At 42.3% G+C, this 22,083-nt stretch overlaps 1 protein-coding gene across 3 annotated transcripts in view; it reads right to left on the bottom strand.

The window, feature by feature from the left end:
* pde4ba (phosphodiesterase 4B, cAMP-specific a) overlaps positions 1-22,083 on the bottom strand; it is a 346,990-nt gene that overhangs the window by 107,222 nt on the left and 217,685 nt on the right. The window contains exon 1 of one of the 3 annotated variants that reach the window (XM_065009205.1): positions 17,462-17,898. The exons of the other annotated variants lie outside the window; for them this stretch is intronic. Within the exon in view, the coding sequence (XP_064865277.1) occupies positions 17,462-17,586 (125 nt within the window). The 5' untranslated portion in view covers positions 17,587-17,898. Of the gene's footprint in view, positions 1-17,461; positions 17,899-22,083 lie in introns of those variants that run through there. 3 annotated transcript variants of the gene reach the window in all.

Consider the following 22,083-nt stretch of genomic DNA (forward strand, 5'->3'; position numbering starts at 1 on the left):
TCCAATAATTGCCGTATTAGTGATAAGTAATGTTATTAAAAGCATTACATAAGGTTATTGGGGATAAGTCTTGGGAAGTATACTGTAGGGCATCAGAAACACACTACTACTATACACCCTTATTAAGTAAACAGTAAGCTATATATCAACTCTGGATGGTGTTGGGCAACGGGATTGCCTACACTCCTGGATAGCTACAGCACTTCATTGTCTCTGGGTAATGTAGGTTTGGCTAGGGTTTGTATAGCAATAGGACAGCAGGTAACCTAGCGGTTCAGAGCGTTGGGTCATTAACCGAAAGGTTGCCGGTTTGAATCCCCAAGCCGACTAGGTGAAAAATCTGTTGATGTGCCATTGAGCAAGGACCTTAACCCTGTCATGATACAACATGATGATGATGTAATATTTAGGATGTCGCAGCAACATGCAATTGTTTCTTTAAGGCTTTACTTACATTTAAGAGGATGACATCGGTTAAATATAACTTTCCAGAATATTAGGTGTTTACCGAAAGTAATTAAAAGGGGAAAGAAATGCTCTTAGCTCTAAAGAAGGATATTATCTTCCTTCAGGAAACTCACTTTTCTGCCACTGAGCATATGAAACTCCAATGTGACTGGGTTGGGCAGATATAAGGTTCCTCATATACATATAGCCTATATAGCCGTTATATACATATATAGCCTTTAGAAAGTATTCACACCCCTTTTTTACACAGTTTAGCCATCCTTTACCTCTGAAGAATCTTATGTTTGTGAATCAGTTTCAACACGTGTGATAACAGTAAAACCTTCAATACAATATGTACAACACATTAATGGCATGGGCAGACTGTAGAAAGCACTTGGGTATTTCAAACAGGTTACTTCCACCTATCTCTTTTAACCCTGACCTGCCCAATGTGTTCTCAAAGGTCGACCTCTATAAGCAGCGCTTTTTTGCACCTATTCTGGCACTGCAATAAGCTAATGGGTTTCTGGTGCTCTATTCATACAGCCACTCAGATCAGTTTAGATATAGAATTGGTACAATCCCCAAGCCTTTACATCATCACATGCCGAATACTACGCTTGACCCAGACAAGACAAGGTAGCTGATCATTATTTCATACTTGGCAAAGATATGTATTCTTGTGTGTTGGAAAAATGAAAACCCACCCACTTTTCAATTATGATATGAAAAAAGGATGCCACAGCACAGACAGACGCATGACTCACTGTGTGAGTGACGTAGTGACTGACTGATGTGATGCCAAAGTCCCATGACATGCAGATGGTCACAGGCCCCGGCACTAAGCCTTCACTTCCTATCCACAGCATCACTGGAATGTGCCCAATGTATAGGACCCTCCCTACGTAGAACATATCTACATCTCGTATCTACATCGAAGCTAGAATGTACACTGAGTAACAACACATTAAGGACACCTGCTCTTTCCATGACATAGAATGACCATGAGAAAGCTATGATCCCTTATTAATGTCACTTATTAAACACTTCAATCAAATCAAACTTTATTTGTCACGTGCACCAAATACAACAGATGTAGACCTTACCATGAAATGGTTACTTACAAGCTCTTAACCGACAGTGCAGTTCAAGAAGAGTTAAGAAGATATTTACCAAATAACTAAAGTATAAAATAATAAAAAGTAACACAAAATAACAATAACGAGGCTATATACGGGGGTACCGGTACCGAGTCAATGTGTGCGGGGGTACAGGTTAGTTGAGGTCATTTGTACTTGTAGGTAGGGGTGAAGTGACTATGCATAGATAATAAACAGCGAGTAGCAGCAGAGTACATGTAGGTAGGGGTGAAGTGACTATGCAGAGATAATAAACAGCGAGTAGCAGCAGTGTACATGTAGGTAGGGGTAATAAACAGAAGTGACATATAGGTAGAGATAATAAAAACAGCGAGTAGCAGCAGAGTACATATAGGTAGGGGTGAAGTGACTATGCAGAGATAATAAACAGCGAGTAGCAGCAGAGTACATATAGGTAGGGGACTATGCAGATAATAAACAGGGTGAACTATGCAGAGATAATAAACAGTGACTATGCATAGATAATAAACAGCGAGTAGCAGCAGAGTACAAATAGGTAGGGGTGAAGTGACTATGCAGAGATAATAAACAGCGAGTAGCAGCAGTGTACATGTAGGAAGGGGTGGAGTGACTATGCAGAGATAATAAACAGCGAGTAGCAGCAGTGTACATGTAGGAAGGGGTGAAGTGACTATGCAGAGATAATAAACAGCGAGTAGCAGCAGTGTACATATAGGTAGGGGTGAAGTGACTATGCATAGATAATAAACAGCGAGTAGCAGCAGTGTACATGTAGGAAGGGGTGAAGTGACTATGCAGAGATAATAAACAGCGAGTAGCAGCAGTGTACATGTAGGAAGGGGTGAAGTGACTATGCAGAGATAATAAACAGCGAGTAGCAGCAGAGTACATATAGGTAGGGGTGAAGTGACTATGCAGAGATAATAAACAGCGAGTAGCAGCAGAGTACATATAGGTAGGGGTGAAGTGACTATGCATAGATAATAAACAGCGAGTAGCAGCAGAGTACCAATAGGTAGGGGTGAAGTGACTATGCAGAGATAATAAACAGCGAGTAGCAGCAGTGTACATGTAGGAAGGGGTGAAGTGACTATGCAGAGATAATAAACAGCGAGTAGCAGCAGTGTACATGTAGGTAGGGGTGAAGTGACTATGCAGAGATAATAAACAGCGAGTAGCAGCAGTGTACATGTAGGTAGGGTGGAGTGACTATGCAGAGATAATAAACAGAGAGTAGCAGCAGTGTACATGTAGGTAGGGGTGAAGTGACTATGCAGAGATAATAAACAGCGAGTAGCAGCAGTGTACATGTAGGTAGGGTGGAGTGACTATGTATAGATAATAAACAGTGAGTAGCAGCAGTGTACATGTAGGTAGGGTGGAGTGACTATGCAGAGATAATAAACAGCGAGTAGCAGCAGTGTATAAAACACATGGGGAGGGGGGTGTCAATGTAATAGTCCGGTGGCCATTTGATTAATTGTGCAATCAATGTGTAGATGGTGGGGAGGAGACAAGTTAAAAAAATATTTTCAAGCCTTGAGACAATTGAGACAAGGAATGTGTATGTGTTCCATTCAGAGGGTGAATGGGCAAGAATGAATTGCCTTTGACCGGGGTATGATTGTAGATGCCTGGCGCATCGGTTGGTATCAAGAACTGCAACGCTGCTGGGTTTTTCACACTCAACAGTTTCCCATGTGTATCAAGAAGGGTCCACCACCCAAAGAACATCCAGCCAACTTGACATAACTCTGGGAAGCATTGGAGTCAACATGGTCCAGCATCCCTGTGGAACACTTTCAACACCTTGCAGAGTCCATTCCCTGATGAATTGAGGCTGTTCTGAGGGCAAAAGGGGGGGATGCAACTCAATATTAGGAAAGTGTTCCTAATGTTTGGTATAGTCAGTGTATAGAATTAAGCCTACATCCATTACCCAAAACATCAGCCTAAGATGGACACCAGACTGAGTCATCAGACTGACTGAACACAACATAGTGGGGAGAGTATTTTACAGAGAAAGAGAGAGAGAGAAAAGAACAGTCAGAAAGAAACAGAGAGAGAGAGAGAGAGAGAGAGAGAGAGTCAGAAAGAAACTGAGAAAGAGAGAGAGAGAGAGAGAGAGAGAGAGAAAGAGAGTCAGAAAGAAACTGAGAGAGAGAGAGAGACAGAGAGAGAGAGAGAGAGAGAGAGAGAGAGAGAGTCAGAAAGAAACTGAGAAAGAGAGAGAGAGCATTTTGTACCATTCTCTAGATCTGTCATTCCAGCAGTTTCAAAGAATCCTGTTTTCTGACTAGATCCATGAAGCATTTATCCAACATGTTGGCTGATGTACGCAAGCAAAAAACAAATCCCTTATTGCAGGGATTCAATTATGAGCTTTGTGGGAAGAAGGGGCCAGGAAGCATGGCCATGATTGTCAGAGTCCGACATGTGATGTGACGGAAACATGAAACATCCATGGTTCAATGAGCTCTGGGAGTCTGAGTAGGGAACTTCAGCTCGACTGACACTGGATACATGAATGCAAAATGGAGGATGTCAAACAGACTGTGGGAAAGGGGGAGTTGACTGTTCTTGCTTACTACGTGACATGACCAGAAAAACTCTGGGCCCTAGTTATAGCCCAACCTACACACTCCTTTCAGAGAAGTGAGGATGAAAAGAAAAGGGGTACAGTAGAAATCATAATTTACAGTAAGTATTAAGTATTGTCACTGTTCTAAAAAAGCAATCAGGAAGTCCAATCAGAAGTGTTCCCAATGACCTCTGGGTGGCTTATACATCCTTCCCCAATGATACAGCTAAATCATCGACTTATTTCATTTATCCATTATTTTACCAGGTAAGTTGACTGAGAACACATTCTCATTTACAGCAACAACCTGGGGAATAGTTACAGTGGAGAGGAGGGGGATGAATGAGCCAATTGCATTGATTTTTATTAGTTGACAGTTTGGGAATTTAGCCAGGACACCAGGGTTAACACCCCTACTCTTACGATAAGTGCCATGGGATCTTTAATGACCTCAGAGAGTCAGGACACCCGTTTAAAATTCCAGCCGAAAGACGGCACCCTACACAGGGCAGTGTCCCCAATCACTGCCCTGGGGTATTGAGATATTTTTTAGATCAGATGAAAGAGTGCCTCCTACTGGCCCTCCATCACCACTTCCAGCAGCACCTGGTGTCCCATCCAGGGACTACCCAGGAACAACCCTGCTTAGCTTCAGAAGCAAGCCAGCAGTGGTATGCAGGGTGGTATGCTGCTGGCATCAACAACAGTCTTGATGGGAAGGGAAGGGGGCCATTACCACGGCAACAGGGGGGAGAAGGAGAGTGCAAGTGTGAGAGAGATAGAGAGAGAGAGGGAGTCAAGAAGTGAGGAAAACAGGCAGAGATGTGTGATGGGGAGGGGAGAGAATTCTGGGACATGAAGTGAGTGAAAGACAGTGACGTAGGAGACTAAGACAATTAAATAGAGAATAAATAGAGAACAAAGGAAAATAAAATAATGTATTTTCTTAAGCATTGAGAAAAGACAATGGGCAGTTAAGTCTTCTTTAACTCAGGGAACATGGGGATTGGGGAATAACTGAGGGGCTATTACAGGACATCACCATGATGTATGTAGAGAAATCCCATCAACACTAACATTACCAGTACATCAATGGTGGAGGTATGGCCGATTAATTAGGGCCGATTTCAAGATTTCATAATAATCGGTAATCAGCCTTTTTGGACGCCGATTATGGCTGATTACATTGCAATCCACGAGGACATTGCGTGGCAGTCTGACCACCTTTTATACAAGCGCAGCATCAAGAGGACCTTGTGGCTGCAAGAAGCCAAGGTAAGTTGCTAGATAGCATTAAACGTATCTTATAAAAAAACAATCAATCTTCACATAATCACTAGTTAACTACACATGGTTGATGATATCACTAGGTTAACTAGCTTGTTCTGCGTTGCATATAATCAATGCGGTGCCTGTTCATTTATCATCGAATCACAGCCTACTTCAACTTGATGATTTAACAAAAGCGCATTCACGAAAAAAGCACAATCTTTGCAATAATGTACCAAACCATAAGCGTCAATGCCTTTCTTCAAATCAATACACAAGTATATTTTTTAAAACCTGCATACAGTATGTAGTTCAAATAAAATTCATGTTAGCAGGCAATATTAACTAGGGAAATTGTGTCACTTCTCTTGCTTTCAGTGCAAGCAGAGTCAGGGTATATGCAGCAGTGTGGGCCGCATGGCTCGTTGAAAGACCGTTGAAAGACCATTTATTCCTAACAAAGAACGTAATTAATTTGCCAGAATTCTACATGACATAACATTGAAGGTTGTGCAATGTAACAGTAATATTTAGACTTAGGGTTGCCACCCGTTCAATAAAATACGTAACGGTTCCGTATTTCACTGAAAGAATAAACGTTTTGTTTTCAAAATGATCGTTTCTGGATTTGACCATGTTAATGACCAAAGGCTCATATTTCTGTGTGTTTATTATATTATAATTAAGTATATGATTCATTCAAACAGCAGCTCTTAGCAATGCTGGGATGCACAGTGCTGTTTATGACTTCAAGCCTATCAACTCCAGAGATTAGGCTGGCAATACTAAAGTGCCTATAAGAACATCCAATAGTCAAAGGTATATGAAATACAAATGGTATAGCGAGAAATAGTCCTATAATTCCTATAATAACTACAACCTAAAACTTCTTAACTGGGAATATTGAAGTTAAAAGGAACCACCACCTTTCATACAGTTGAAGTTGGAAGTTTACATACACCTTAGCCAAATACATTTTAACTCAGTTTTTCACAATTCCTGTAATTTAATCCTAGTAAAAATTCCACAAGCTTCCCACAATAAGTTGGGTGAATTTTGGCCAATTCCTCCTGACAGAGCTGGTGTAACTGAGTCAGGTTTGTAGGCCTCCTTGCTCACACACACTTTTTCAGTTCTGCCCACAAATTTTCTATAGGATGAGGTCAGAGCTTTGTGAAGGCCACTCGAATACCTTGACTTTGTTGTCCTTATGCCATTTTCCACAACTTTGGAAGTATGCTTGGGGTCATTGTCCATTTGGAAGACCCATTTGCGATCAAGCTTTAACTTCCTGACTGATGTCTTGAGATGTTGCTTCAATATATCCACATAATTTCCCCTCCTCATGATGCCATCTATTTTGTGAAGTGCACCAGTCTCTCCTGCAGCAAAGCACCCCCACCACATGATGCTGCCACCCCCTGTGTTTCACAGTTGGGCCCTCCCATCCCACGGTTGGGCCCTCCCATCCCACGGTTGGGCCCTATTCTTCGGCTTGCAAGCCTCCTGTCACGCCCTGACCTGAGAGAGCCTTTTCATGTCTCTTTTTTGGTTTGGTCAGGGTGTGATTTGGGTGGGCATTCTATGTTGTGTTTTCTATGTTTCTTTATTTCTATGTTTTGGCCGGGTATGGTTCTCAATCGGGGACAGCTGTCTATTGTTGTCTCTGATTGGGAATCATACTTAAGCAAGCCCTTTTTCCCTCCTTCAGTGTGGGTAGTTGACTTGTGTTAGTGGCACTTAGCCCTCGTATGTGTCACGGTTGTTTTGTATTGTTAATTGTTGACATTAGAAATAAAGGAAAATGTACGCTGACGACGCTGCACTTTGGTCCACTACTTTTGACGGCCGTGACACTCCCTTTTTGCTCCAAACATAATGATGGTCATTAAGGCCAAAATTTCTATTTTTGTTTCATCAGACCAGAGGACATTTCTCCAAAAAGTACGATCTTTGTCCCCATGTGCAGTTGCAAACCATAGTCCAACTTTTTTATGGCAGTTTTGGACAAGTAGCTTCTTCCTTGCTGAGCGACCTTTCAGGTTATGTCGATATAGGACTTGTTTTTACTGTGGATATAGATACTTTTGTACCTGTTTCCTCCAGCATCTTCACAAGGTCCTTTGCTGTTGTTCTGGGTTTGAGTTGCACTTTTCGCATCAAAGTACGTTAATCTCTAGGAGACAGAACGCATCTCCTTCCTGAGCGGTATGACGGCTGCGTGGTCCCATGGTGTTTATACTTGCGTACTATTGTTTGTACAGATGAACGTGGTACCTTCAGGCTTTTGGAAATTTCTCCCAACGATGAACCAGACTTGTGGAGGTCTACAATTTTTTTCTGAGGTCTTGGCTGATTCCTTCTGTTTTTCCCATGATGTCAAGCAAAGAGGCACTGAGTTTGAAGGTAGGCCTTGACATTTATCCACAGGTACACCTCCAATTGACTTAAGTTATGTCAATTGCCCTATCAGAAGCTTCTAAAGCTGTAACATTGTTTAAAGGCACATTCAACTTAGTGTATGTAAACATCTGACCCACTGGAATTGTGATACAGTGAATTATAAGTGAAATAATGTGTCTGTAAACAATTGTTGGAAAAATGACTTGTGTCATGCACAAAGTAGATGTCTTAACCGACATGCCAAAACTATAATTTGTTAACAAGAAATGTGTGGAGTGGTTGAAACACTTAGGTTGGAGTCATTAAAACTAGTTTATGTAAACTTCCGACTTCAACTGTATGTTCTCATGTTCCGAGCAAGGAACTTAAACATGAGCTTTTTTACATGGCACATATTGCACTTTTACTTTCTTCCCCAAAACTGTGTTTTTGCATTATTTAAACCAAATTGAACATGTTTCATTATTTATTTGAGACTAAATTGAATTTATTATCAGGTATTATATTAAGTTAAAACAAAAGTGTTCATTGTTCATTAAGTACTGTTGTAATTGTCATTTATTACAAATGTGTATATACGTGTATATAAAAAATTGCCAGATTAATCGTTATTAATCAGAATCGGTCGACCTCTAGTTGACAGTAATCAGTGGTGGACAGCAATCAGTGGTGGACAGCAATCAGTGGTGGACAGCAATCAGTGGTGGACAGCATTACACAGTCTCAGCCAGGTACAGTGTGATGTTAGACAGTACTGAGTAGGGATCCACGGCGCCAATGTCTGTACTGTCTACAGACTGACAGCAGTTGTTAACACAGGGAGGAAAACAGTCACAGAGGTGTCACACACTCAGCAGGCACATGGAAGTATGCACAGACACAGCACATATACATAGATCAACACGTGTCAGGAAAAATAAACTACACTGCTGGTGTAGTAAGTGCTTTACATCACTCATCACTCTACAGGCCTGTAATCAAACTCTATCTGGGAGAAAACAGATCCTTCAGGCTACACTCTGGGACTGGAGAAAAGGAAACATCCCTGGTAGGTTCCAAGCAGTGTACCGGTAGGTCCCAAGCAGTGTACCGGTAGGTCCCAAGCTGTGTACTGGTAGGTCCCAAGCTGTGTACTGGTAGGTCCCAAGCTGTGTACTGGTAGGTTCCAAGCTGTGTACTGGTAGGTCCCAAGCTGTGTACTGGTAGGTCCCAGGCAGTGTACCGGTAGGTCTCAAGCAGTGAACCGGTAGGTCTCAAGCAGTGAACCGGTAGGTCTCAAGCAGTGAACCGGTAGGGCCCAACCAGTGAACCGGTAGGTCCCAAGCAGTGTATTTTTTTTCAAAGGTTCGTCTGCCCTACATGGTTCTGTTGGTGGGAAGAACATTCAGCTATCCTTTCCCAAAACTCAGTCCAGCCCACACTCTGCACATGACAGATAAGAAAGAGTACATACAGTACTTCTATTACACTCAAACTACCATTGCTTTTCAGCACTTTGATGGACATGACCTTGAAGATAAAAGAGACAAGCTTTAGACGTTGACATGAAGAGATTCGGTATAGTGAGCAGAAACATTCTGTAGAGTAGAGAAATAACATTGACGTATGTGAATGAAAATGATGACTTAAGTAGCCAACAAGGGGAATGTGGAACGCATGAACTAAGACGTCATAAAGACGTCATTCTAGAATATGAAAACAAGAGGACACTAAACATAAACCATGTGTCTTTTGTGCCTTTTGTGGAGAAACAACAATTTTCTTATTTACATATTTTCCAAATATGTCATTTTCCAAACATTCGCTTTCAGAGAGAACATAAATCACTGTCACGTTATTTTGGAAAATAAAATATGTTTTGTGACAGAGCTCATATTGAACCACTCCTCTGGAGAGGGACAATGAAAAAAAGAGGGAGAAAAGAAAGATAGAAGGAGTAAGAAGACAGAGCTGAGGAAGAGAGGGAGAGGTAGAGAGAGTGAAAGAGGGAGAGAGAGGAAGGAGGGAGCCCAGTCTGTGGCTGACCTGTGAGAATAAACAGAACTTGCTTTAAATGGCATTCATTCCATGGGCTGGCAAATTGCAGTGGGATAGTTTTCCATTACATTCTTTAGTCTGTATACTTTTACAAAGTCAAGTTACCCCAGGTCAAACTCTGCTCTCAGTAAGCCTCCCCCTCTCTCTCTCTCTCTCTCTCTCTCTCTTTGTGTCTCCCCCCTCTCTCTCTTTCTCTCACTCTATCTCTCTGTCACTCACAGTAACTCTCTGCCTCTCCCTCTGTCTCTTTCTCTCTGTATCTCTCTCTCGCTCTGTGTGTGATTCTGAGTGTGCGTAGGCATGCATGTGTGTGATTGTGTGTGTATGTGTGAAGAGAAAGCCTTTTTAGGTTATCAGAAACAGGATTTGTTCCCTGGTCTTCTGGTTTCCTCATAGTATTTCAACAGCCACTTCCTTGTTTCTGTTCACCCTTTTGTCGTCGTTATCATCATAAAGCAGTGTACTGGTACAGTAGGTCCCAAGCAATGTACTGATAGGTCCCAAGTAGTGTACTGGTACAGTAGGTCCCAAGCAATGTACTGATAGGTCCCAAGTAGTGTACTAGTAAGTCCCAAGCAGTGTACTGGTACAGTAGGTCCCAAGCAATGTACTGATAGGTCCCAAGTAGTGTACTAGTAAGTCCCAAGCAGTGTACCGGTAGAGTAGGTCCCAAGCAATGTACTGATAGGTCCCAAGTAGTGTACTAGTAAGTCCCAAGCAGTGTACCGGTAGAGTAGGTCCCAAGCAATGTACTGATAGGTCCCAAGTAGTGCACTAGTAGGTCCCAAGCAGTGTACCGGTAGAGTAGGTCCCAAGTAGTGTACCGGTAGAGTAGGTCCCAAGCAGTGTACCGGTAGAGTAGGTCCCAAGCAGTGTACTGGTAAGTCCCAAGCAATGCACTGGTAGGTGCCAAGCACCATCATCATCATCATCACTATTACTATAATCACAATCACCATTACCATAGACATCACCATCATCATTCTTCAGGGCGCAATGTGCAGTGTGCAGCCAGTCAGACATCATAAACCATGACCACACGCCAACCACAGGTCTCAACCTCACTAACTAACAAACCAACCACAACCTCCAGTTAACCATCTCCATGACAACTGGTATACAGTAACAGTAGTCTACTGTAAGACATCATATTGTATTCTGTCTGTCCATGACCACTGAGAAACAACAGTGTTCTACTCCAGCCATGGGAAACACTGACACATCCCTGAAGAAAACACTCCACTGAGCCCTTCCATTGGTTCATAGCACCTGACCAGTCCAGTATTATGGTCATTGATAGGTCAGGGGAATCCTTGTCACAGTCCAAATATTTGACCAAGCCATTTCACTAGGAGAATATGTTGTGTTGGCATTTGGTGGGTGGCAAGTCCAAACACCCTCTCATTATAAACTACACAGGGGCAGTTATCTACACTCACACACACGCTCATGCACACACACGTACACAACACACACACTACCTCCCCACACATAATGTAAATTATAGTCACGAATAGGGTTGTACATTTTGTGTAATATTCAGAGGTGGAAACTTTCTGTGGGAATTAACGGGAATATATGTGAATTAATGGGCATATATGGAAATTAATGGAAATATATGCAAATTAATACTAATACCATTTAAATGTAGATATGTTTAGCATTGGATAGATTTACCATATCATATGGAGACAGAAACAAACCTTTCACCTTATCATAATTAGACATAATTGCAAATGATTAAATCCTTCCAATAGAAATATAAAAAACATTTAAACTTTAATTAAATGAATTGACTCTTCACATGGGATGATTTCACTGAACAACAAAAGAAAGGGAATATTGAATGATCCCCAATGATCCATCGCATCTCCCAAAAACATTTTCAGCATACATCTGTAAAAGGATAGTCTAGAAACTAAAGCTTTGGTTGTCTCTGAGGCCTCATCTTCACTGTCACTTTCCAACCTTGTTGAGGATGGCTCGTTGTCAGGCTCAAAAAGCCTCAAATTTGCCCAGATGGCCACCAATTTCTTAACCCTTGTATTGGTAAGCCTGTTGCGCGCTTTGGTGTGTGTTCCCAAACAAGGACCAGTTGCGCTCTGAGGTGGCTGATCTTGGTGGGATTTGGAGAATGATAGAGGGAACAGGGGAAAGAGCCTCAGATCCACAAAGCCCCTTCCACCAGGTGGCTGATGAGATAGGTTGGCATGACTGCCATATTGCATCTCCATCCCAAAGCCTTTGCTTGGAAGTGTACTTTTCCAGACTGCCAAGAACCTTGCCCTCATCCAGGCCAAGTGGGCGAGACACGGTAGTGATGACAACAACGGCCTTGTTGATCTCTGCACCAGACAGGATGCTCTTGACAGCATACTTGGGGTCCAACATGTACGCTGCGGTGTGTATGGGCTTCAGGCAGAAGTCTTCAAGCTTTTTGATGTATTTCAGAACTGCAGTTTCCTCTGCTTGGAGCAACAGTGAAGTGGGCAGGGCAGTACAGGTTCTTCTCTTACATCTGCAAGCAGAGTCTGAACATCCGACAGGATGGCATTGTCTCCCTCAATCCGTGCAATGACTACTGTTATAGGTTTCAGGAGTTTCAGGCTGCTTACCACTCTCTCCCAAAATACATCATCCAGGAGGATCCTCTTGATTGGGCTGTCCATATCGGCAGACTGTGATATGGCCATTTCTTGGAGAGACTCCTTCACCTCCAGGAGACTGTCAAACATGATGACAACACCACCCCAACAGGTGTTGCTGGGCAGCTTCAATGTGGTGCACTTATTCTTCTCACTTTGCTTGGTGAGGTAGATTGCTGCTATAACTTAATGACATTTCACGTACCTAACCATTTCCTTGGCTCTCTTGTAGAGTGTATCCATTGTTTTCAGTGCCATACTGTCCTTGAGGAGCAGATTCAATGCATGAGCAGCACAGCCAATGGGTGTGATGTGTGGGTAGGCCTCCTCCACTTTAGACAGAGCAGCCTTCATGTTCGCAGCATTGTCTGTCACCAGTGCAAATACCTTCTGTGGTCCAAGGTAATTAGTGACTGCCTTCAGCTCATCTGCAATGTAGAGACCGGTGTGTCTGTTGTCCCTTGTGTCTGTGCTCTTGTAGAATACTGGTTGAGTGATGGAGATGATGTAGTTAATTATTCCTTAACCACGAATAATCGACCACCCATCAGAGATGATTGCAATACAGTGTGCTTTCTCTATGATTTGCTTGACCTTCACTTGAACTCTGTTGAACTCTGCATCCAGGAAATTAGTAGATAAAGCATGTCTGGTTGGAGGAGTGTATGCTGGGTGAAGAACATTCAGAAATCTCTTCCAATACACATTGCCTGTGAGCATCAGAGGTGAACCAGTTGCATACACAGCTCTAGCAAGACATTCATCAGCATTTCTCTGACTACGTTCCTCCATTGAGTCAAAAAACGTCTGATTGCAGGAGGACATGAGCTATTGTTATCGATAAGGTGTCTGATTGATAATTTTCACCTCGAATAGAAGTAGAGGGACTTTGTCAGAGGTTGCTTGTTGTGAGTGCTGAGGAAACTTTATGCACTTGGCCAGATGATTCTGCATCTTCGTTGCATTCTTCACATATGATTTTGCAAAGTATTTGGAAATGTACACAGATTTTCCTTCTACATTAGCTGCAGTGAAATATCTTCACACATCAGATAATGCCTGTGGAATTTGTTAAAAACCCCCAAATACAATTCCATGTGCAGATAAATAGATAAGCAGTTAGATTAAACAACTCCTTTGTAAGATACATATTTTAAATGAAACGTATGGAAACAGGTGAATTAACACTCCTCAGTTAGCAGGCTCAAGCAAGCTAAAACCCACATGGTAGCAAACACTAACTAGCAGAAATTGTTAATAAGTTAGAAATGATTTAAACACACTTTGCTGTAGGCTACTATTTACTAGTTAACAAAAAATCATGTACGTCGTATAAAATATATTCACCTCACCCAGTATTGTAATCAAAACTTACCAGAAAGCATGTAGTCCTTGGCTCAGACAGTGTAGTAGTGTGGGCTCAATAGCATCTCATTAGTGTGCAAGATCTTGAGAATCAGCTGTATATGTGACGGAAGAGTGCATGCAGAGGTTGCAATTCCATTGAATTGGGGATAGTTCAACCAAAATATGCCACAAGAACTAGAATTGCCTTATGTGTATCCCACAAAAAAAGGTACACTGTTATAAGCTAACTTTTTTTGATGAAATTAAGCTAAATTCCCGGGCTCCATGGAACATTTCCTGGGAAGTTTCCGGCCCTTTGCAACCCTAGTCACGAACTCACACAGCTTCCTACAGGATATACGCACAAGCAAGCAAACACAGATCATGGCCAGTAACACCACTGCACACATTAACTACAGGCAGATACTGTACATGCTCACATGAACAGACAAGCACAAGTGTGAACTAACTACAGATCTTAGATCATAATATGACCCATTTCATATCAGGAGGAAAATAATCCTGTAGCAGGAGGATTTTAATAAATATTTCATATTTAGAATCACCGCAAGGGGAAGCTGGAAGCAATGTTTGTAGGCTATACAATAACTTAGACTGCAGGTCCATAGAGCGTCACTTCAAATATCCTATGTAGGCTATATGCAGGCTACAGCGCGTCTAGTGTGAATTCTTATGTGGATTATAAGAAATTGACATATTTGTAGGGGCTAGATGTATTTTTAATGAGGGGAAATCCTTTTTTTTATATAAATTATTTTGTTAAATGTTCAAGGCAATCAATAGGCCGAATAAATGGTTGGTTGCCTCAGTGCCTGTGTGGTCCAAAGGTTACAGCCGCTGACCCCGCACACATTATGCCAGGATGAGTGAAGTCGAATCTCTTCTCCTTCCTTCGTTCCCGTAGTCCCCCAATCGATCCGAATGGTCAAGGCGATGAGTGAGTCGAGATCCGTCGGTAGTTCCCGGGCTGCAAGGTCGTCTTTTACTTCCTCCGATACTCTGTGTAGGAACACTGTCGAACAGCGCTTCCGGGTTCCAAGCACTCTCAGCTACCAACGTGCGGAAATCCACTGCGTAGTCTGCCACACTACGGGAGCCTTGACGTAGGTGGAGCAGCTTGCGAGCAGCCTCTCTCCTGGACAAAGGAGAATCAAACACCTTCCCAACTTCCTCCATAAACTCCTCCAGACTGAGGCAGACGGCGGACTATTGCTCCCACACCGCCGTGGCCCAGGCAAGTGCCCTCCCGGACATCAGCGTTATGATGTACGCTATCCTCGAGCGGTCTGAGGGGAACAAAGAAGGCTGCAGCTCGAAAAATTAGGGAACACTGGGAGAGAAAAGCCTGGCAGGTTCTGGAATCTCCAGCGTACCGCTCTGGAGGAGGTAAGCGGTGTTCTCTGGACACTGGGGTAGGCTGGGGGATTACGGGTGTGACCCGCTGCCCTGTGGGGAATCCGCAGAATTGCTCCAGCAATGTATTGAACGCCTGGTCATGGCATTCTGCAGGGAATGGAGTCCCTCCCCTATGACCTTGAAATAACTCCTTGTGCCTTCCAAGGGTGGCTCCTTGCAGGGAGATAGCATTGTGCAGCTGGTCTGCTGGGTGAGTCTGCTGGGTTTAGTCATGGCCAGTTTGTACTATCAGGTTTCAGGTATGACCCAGATACAGACAGTGTCAAAGAAAAGTATATTTATAGTATATGGGGCAGGCAAACAACAGGTCAAAGGCAGGCAGAGGTCAGTAATCCAGAGAACGGCAGGCAGGATCAGGGTCAGGGCAGGCAGAACGGTCAAAACTGGGAAGGACTAGGAAACAGGAACATGATCAGACAGGAGCAGGGGATCAAGCGGTGCTAGGTTTCACGGAACAAAACGAACTGGCAACAGACAAACAGAGAACACAGGTATAAATACACTGGGGATAATGGGGAGGATGGGTGACACATAGATGGGGGTGGAGACAAGCAGAGAGACCGGTGTGACAGTTTCCAAAAGTGTCTGGTGTGTGTCTGGTCATATTTAAAAAAAAAATCAAGATCAGGGGTATTTTTCTCTGACTGTCCATATTTTAAATGTGAAACTAATCAAGTGTATTGGGGAGTTTGAGTTATTTGTACCAGAAGGGCGTATGCCGTAATCTAACCCATGCTGACACGGTAGACCTATATGTGAAGGTAGTGTTCCTATCCGCTAGACCACCCCAGGTTACGATTTATCAAGGTTTGGGCAGCTCATTCGTAACCTTAGGATACACTTCACAATTGTATATCATAGCCTAGTGGAGACCAATATCTATATCGTGTTATTAAGTAAGCTACATAAAATGATGGTTGTTTTTGTGTGTGGATGCATTTAAAATACATTTTTGTACGTTTGAATTTGCAGTAACAGGACCTACGGCTACCATTTGAGCGAGCGAGGGAGAATATTAGTTGATAACAGGCCTGATCCCAATGAATCGACTGCCCCCGCATGGAGAGAAAGAGAACTGCAATTTTTTAAGGAATCACAAGGCTCATTCCTTTCCTGATGTAGCGGGAACATTCTCTGCAAGAAAAGGGTGATCAAGTTAAAACTTGACATCTGTAATGTTCCACATGCACTGACTGAGTGTACAGTACTTTCGACAGGGAGCCGTGGCTCTTAAAGATGAGTATGGCCAGAGTCTCCTCTCCAGACTAGTCACGCTGGTTTTGACCCGCCCTGTCCAGCCTGCTGCTCCCTCTCTCTGCTTCTCCACATCAACAATCTACGATTGTATCATGATGATGATAATATTCTTGACAAAGGTTAATGTTCTAGAGTAATGTGTGAATCTCAGCAAGGCAAATCAACTCAAAACAGGAAATCTTCTTCATAAGCGACATTGTCTTTGCAGAGCATATTGTATGTGTTTACACGGCATAAACAATAAGAAGCTGCAAAGTGGTGTTGGAGAGAATAGTTGTCATGCGGTTGGATAAACACGTTTGAGGCCGTGACAGTGGAACAGTGGAGTGCTAATACAAATCCTGCTGGGAGTGTTTAGTTGCGTCATCACCATGCTACATTTAGGAAATTGCAATACATCAAGTACAGTAGGTGAGCTTTAGGTAACATCACAACTGCATCTGGATGGACCAGTAGTACAGCTGTACAGACTCGCACCACACCAATGTAAACAAACAAATGCCACACAGTCAACGTGATATAGTTTTGATTCCCTAACACACACTCAACTATAGAATCCATGATTAACAGATATTTAGAGACTGAACATAGGAAAGAGAGAGAGGGCTATATATAATGAACATTGGAAAGAGAGAGACATCTACACACAAACAGAACATGGGAAAAATGATACAGAAAGGGGGAAGAAGATTGACAGCGTAAGAGGGAGAAATACAGTACATGGGGGGGGGGGGGGGTTAGAACTAAAAAGTATGCATAACAATTCTAATGAATGGCAACACATCATGCACTTAACTGAAGCTGAGAAAAGCTATAGAAGCACATGAGAGAAAGATGAAGTGATTGTGACAGAAAGCGACAGAAAAAGACAGAGAAAAATAAAGTAAGAGACGGTGTTCTATCCTTGTTCTGACCTGTGAGTGTGGCTGGAAGCATGGAGTCTCTTGATGACTTCCTCGCTGAAGTCAAAGTGGACCCTGCTTCTGTGACAGGGCGAACGCCGATACATAGCACCAACACCCCAGCTACCCAGCACCATCAGACACACACCTCAAACACACATCAGCTCATACACACCTCAGGTCTCCACACACACATATACACACACACACATATACACACACACACACACACACCATCACATACACATCAATCAACATTAACTATCTAAACAGACCAACTTCCACTATCATAAATGCAACATTCAAGAATACATCAAACACACAACAGCAGCAACAACAACCATCCAACATCCCTTGCAAATCGCGACTTTCTCTTTCTTTCTCTCTCTCTCCCTTTCACACGCACTCTCACACTCTTTCACACGCACTCTCACACTCTGTGTGTCCAGTGAGAGCTGTGCTGTGTAGTTGTCCCAGTCCCAGCCTGCATTTCCTTCCCCTGGTGTGTGAGGAGATGTGGTCTCTCTGAGCCGGCACCGGCAGCGCACTAAGACCTGGAGCAGAGTCACTGGAATGGAGTCACTACTGTCACTAGGATAGAGGGGGAATAAAGGTATGTATCTATTGTGTTCCTGTGAAATACATGTAGCTATATAAATGTGTAACACATGTAGCTATATAAATGTGTAACACATGTAGCTATATAAATGTGTCAAACATGTAGCTATATAAATGTGTAAAACATGTAGCTATATAAATGTGTAAAACACATGTAGCTATATAAATGTGTCATACATGTAGCTATATAAATGTGTAAAACATGTAGCTATATAAATGTGTAAAACATGTAGCTATATAAATGTGTAACACATCGCTGCAGCTGTACATAGTCCATCGGTATATAGCCCACCCAATTTACCTACCTCATCCCCATACTGTTTTTATTTAATTTACTTTTCTGCTCTTTTGCACACCAGTATCTCTACCTGCACATGTTCATCTGATCACTTTTGCACACAATGTATATAGATTATTTTTTTCCTACTATGTTATTGACTTGTTTATTGTTTATTGTTTACTCCATGTGTAACTCTGTGTTGTCTGTTCACACTGCTATGCTTTATCTTGGCCAGGTCGCAGTTGCAAATGAGAACTTGTTCTCAAATAGCCTACCTGGTTAAATAAAAAAAATAAAAAAATAAATGTACATACTACCTCAATTGGGCCAACCAACCAGTGCTCCTGCACAATGGCTAACCGGGCTATCTGCAGTGTGTCCCACCCACCACCCGCCAACCCCCCTTTACGCTACTGCAACTCTCTTTTCATCATATATGCATAGTCACTTTAACCATATCTATATGTACATACTACCTCAATCAGCCTGACTAACCTGTGTCTGTATGTAGCCTCGCTACTTTTATAGCCTCGCTACTGTATATAGCCTGTCTTTTTACTGTTGTTTTATTTCTTTACCTACCTATTGTTCACCTAAAACCCTTTTTGCACTATTGGTTAGAGCCTGTAAGTAAGCATTTCAAGGCCTACACCTGTTGTATTCAGCGCACGAGACAAATAAACTTGATAGATTTGATAGAGACAGAGAGAGACAGACAGAGAGTGGGTGAGATAGAGAGACAGTGAGGGGAGAGAGAGAGAGAGAGAGAGAGAGAGAGACAGAGACGGGGTAAGATAGAGACCATCTTTATTATTTTGGAAGTTCTGTGAGTGTAATGTTGAATTGAATTGAATTTAATTGAATTGAGAGAGAGACAGAGAGTGGGTGAGATAGATAGAGAGAGACAGAGAGGGGGTAAGATAGAGACAGAGAGCGAGACAGAGAGAGAGAGACAGAGAGCGAGACAGAGAGGGGGTGAGAGAGAGACTTTGGGGGTGAGAGAGAGAGAATCACCATAATCTTATCGGGTGAGAGAGAGAGAGAGAGACAGGTTCAATGAGGGGGTGAGAGAGAGAGAGAGAGAGAGAGAGAGAGAGAGAGAGAGAGAGAGGGAGAGAGCTCCACCCTGCTACCACAAAAAGACTTCCACCCTGCTATCATATAGCAGGTAAATGCAAGTATTTCCCATGACTGTGCCTCAAAACCAAATGTTTTCCTGGCCCACCCTGGACTTGAACAGCCTCTATGACCAGATCCACCTATACTTTTTATTTTATTTTACCATTATTTAACCAGGCAAGTCAGTTAAGAACAGATTCTTATTTTCAATGACGGCCTAGGAACAGTGGGTTAACTGCCTGTTCAGGGGCAGAACGACAGATTTGTACCTTGTCAGCTCGGGGGTTTGAACTTGCAACCTTCCGGTTACTAGTCCAACGCTCTAACCACTAGGCAGCAGTGCCCACCTTCAGCCGGACTCTAAAGGACATCACTCTCAAACGCAGCCCAAACACTTCACACAGGAGCAACAGATTAATAGACACCCGCCCAGACCAGCGAGACACTCTCCCAGACCTGCGGACCTAACTCACTCCATTAAATTAATCAAAACAGGAACATTTTACATTTGGCAAGAAATTCAAAAGGAAATGATCTTAACATAGAAAAATGTCCTCTTGTGTGCTACCTATAGTGGTTCCTCCTTTAAAAGTTGCGTCAAACTGCGGCACATCTTTTTTTTACCAGATAATTTAAAACCTTTTTTGTAATAACATAGTATATGGGATAGATTTTAAGAAATTTGGCTTAATTAATTAGATGAATATATTGGTATTTCTATTCAGGGAAAAACAAGAGGTCACTTGGTCGGGTCCACCGAAAGTATTATTAAAGAGATGCTTTACATTGAAATACAGACAGAGATGTAGTAGTCCCAGAGTCAATGATCCAAGGTCAGTTTATATTATACAGTTAGTATTATTAAAGAGATGCTTTACATTGAAATACAGACAGAGATGTAGTAGTCCCAGAGTCAATGATCCAAGGTCAGTTTTGCATTTCACCTCCTGATGATTATAATAACTGACAATGTTAGAATAAAAAAACAGGGCTTAATCATGCTCTCTCTCTATCCATCTGTCTCTCGTCTGCGGGTATGTTTTAATTAGCCACTTTTCTTACCTCTTTCCCTTTCTGTCTTCTACACCTTTCTCCCCACCTCGTCTTTCTGTCTTCTACACCTCTCTCCCCACCTCGTCTTTCTGTCTTCTACACCTCTCTCTCCACCTCGTCTTTCTGTCTTCTACACCTTTCTCCCCACCTGGTCTTTCTGTCTTCTTGACACCTCTCTCCCCACCTCGTCTTTCTGTCTGTCTACACCATGCTCTCCCCACCTCGTCTTTCTGTCTTCTACACCTCTCTCCCCCACCTCGTCTTTCTGTCTTCTACACCTCTCTCCCACCTCGTCTTTCTGTCTTCTACACCTCTCTCCCCACCTCGTCTTTCTGTCTTCTACACCTTTCTCCCCACCTCGTCTTTCTGTCTTCTACACCTTTCTCCCCACCTCGTCTTTCTGTCTTCTACACCTCTCTCCCCACCTCGTCTTTCTGTCTTCTACACCTCTCTCCCCACCTCGTCTTTCTGTCTTCTACACCTCTCTCCCCACCTCGTCTTTCTGTCTTCTACACCTCTCTCCCCACCTCGTCTTTCTTCCTCGTTTCATAATGCACACCATATGCACATTGAAGTACAGATTGAACTTGTATTTATAATATAATATTACAATGATTATAATTATAATGCATTTATGATGTATTTATAACACCTAGATAATGGCCCTATTTCAATAAAGTGTTTCACATTCTCCACTGGTTGAAATATCTAATTGAAATACTATCCTGTGTCCTCAGACTAATGCAGATACAAATCAGCTTTTACTTAATTCACACATGCAAACACAGCATCATTCAAATAATGGCGTTTGATATGACTGAAAAAGAATGTCTCAGAGATTCATATCTGAACCACACCTTTATTTGCCAAGGAAGACTACATGATCAGTGAATATATTCAACGTACAGGCTACAATGTGGGTATCTCATGTGTGGTAATAACTACAGTACATGTGTATATAGGACTTGCATCCTTGGCACAATAAAGTTATTATATTCTACTCTATCCATAGGATTCATTAATGCCATTCAGACTTGAAGTTGATTCAACAACTATGATTGCTGAGGTTCATAGATTGGTATAAATATTATTTCAGAACCTAACGTTTTAGGGTCCATACACAGATCAGCTACATACTGTAGCTAGCTACACATCCATAGGCATACAGTTATTTTTTATCCTCCACTACACAATAAACAATTAAATAGTTAGCTAGCTATGTTACTTCAACTGCATTGCAAGGCAAGCTTACATAATTGTACTTTCAATTTGCAGTAAATGCTTTAGCTAGCTAGATTCTTTCCATCCACTGTTTCACAAGACGACAGGTTGGTTTTCTCAGGAGTCCCTAAAACATTAAACATCACAAATTACAAATTCATTCTTCTGTCATAACACTAGCAAGCTAGCTGGCTAATGTTAGCTAGTCAGCTAACTTGCTAAATAGCGATTTTCACAAATTAACTTTCTGACAAAATAATATGCACGTTTGTCTCTACATTAACTAACATATTCCTCTCAATTATAAATGTTTTGCTTGACTCGTTATGACGTTATAACTACT

This window comes from Oncorhynchus nerka, linkage group LG24 (genome assembly GCF_034236695.1).
Source record: "Oncorhynchus nerka isolate Pitt River linkage group LG24, Oner_Uvic_2.0, whole genome shotgun sequence".
In the NCBI taxonomy this organism is placed as follows: domain Eukaryota; kingdom Metazoa; phylum Chordata; class Actinopteri; order Salmoniformes; family Salmonidae; genus Oncorhynchus; species Oncorhynchus nerka.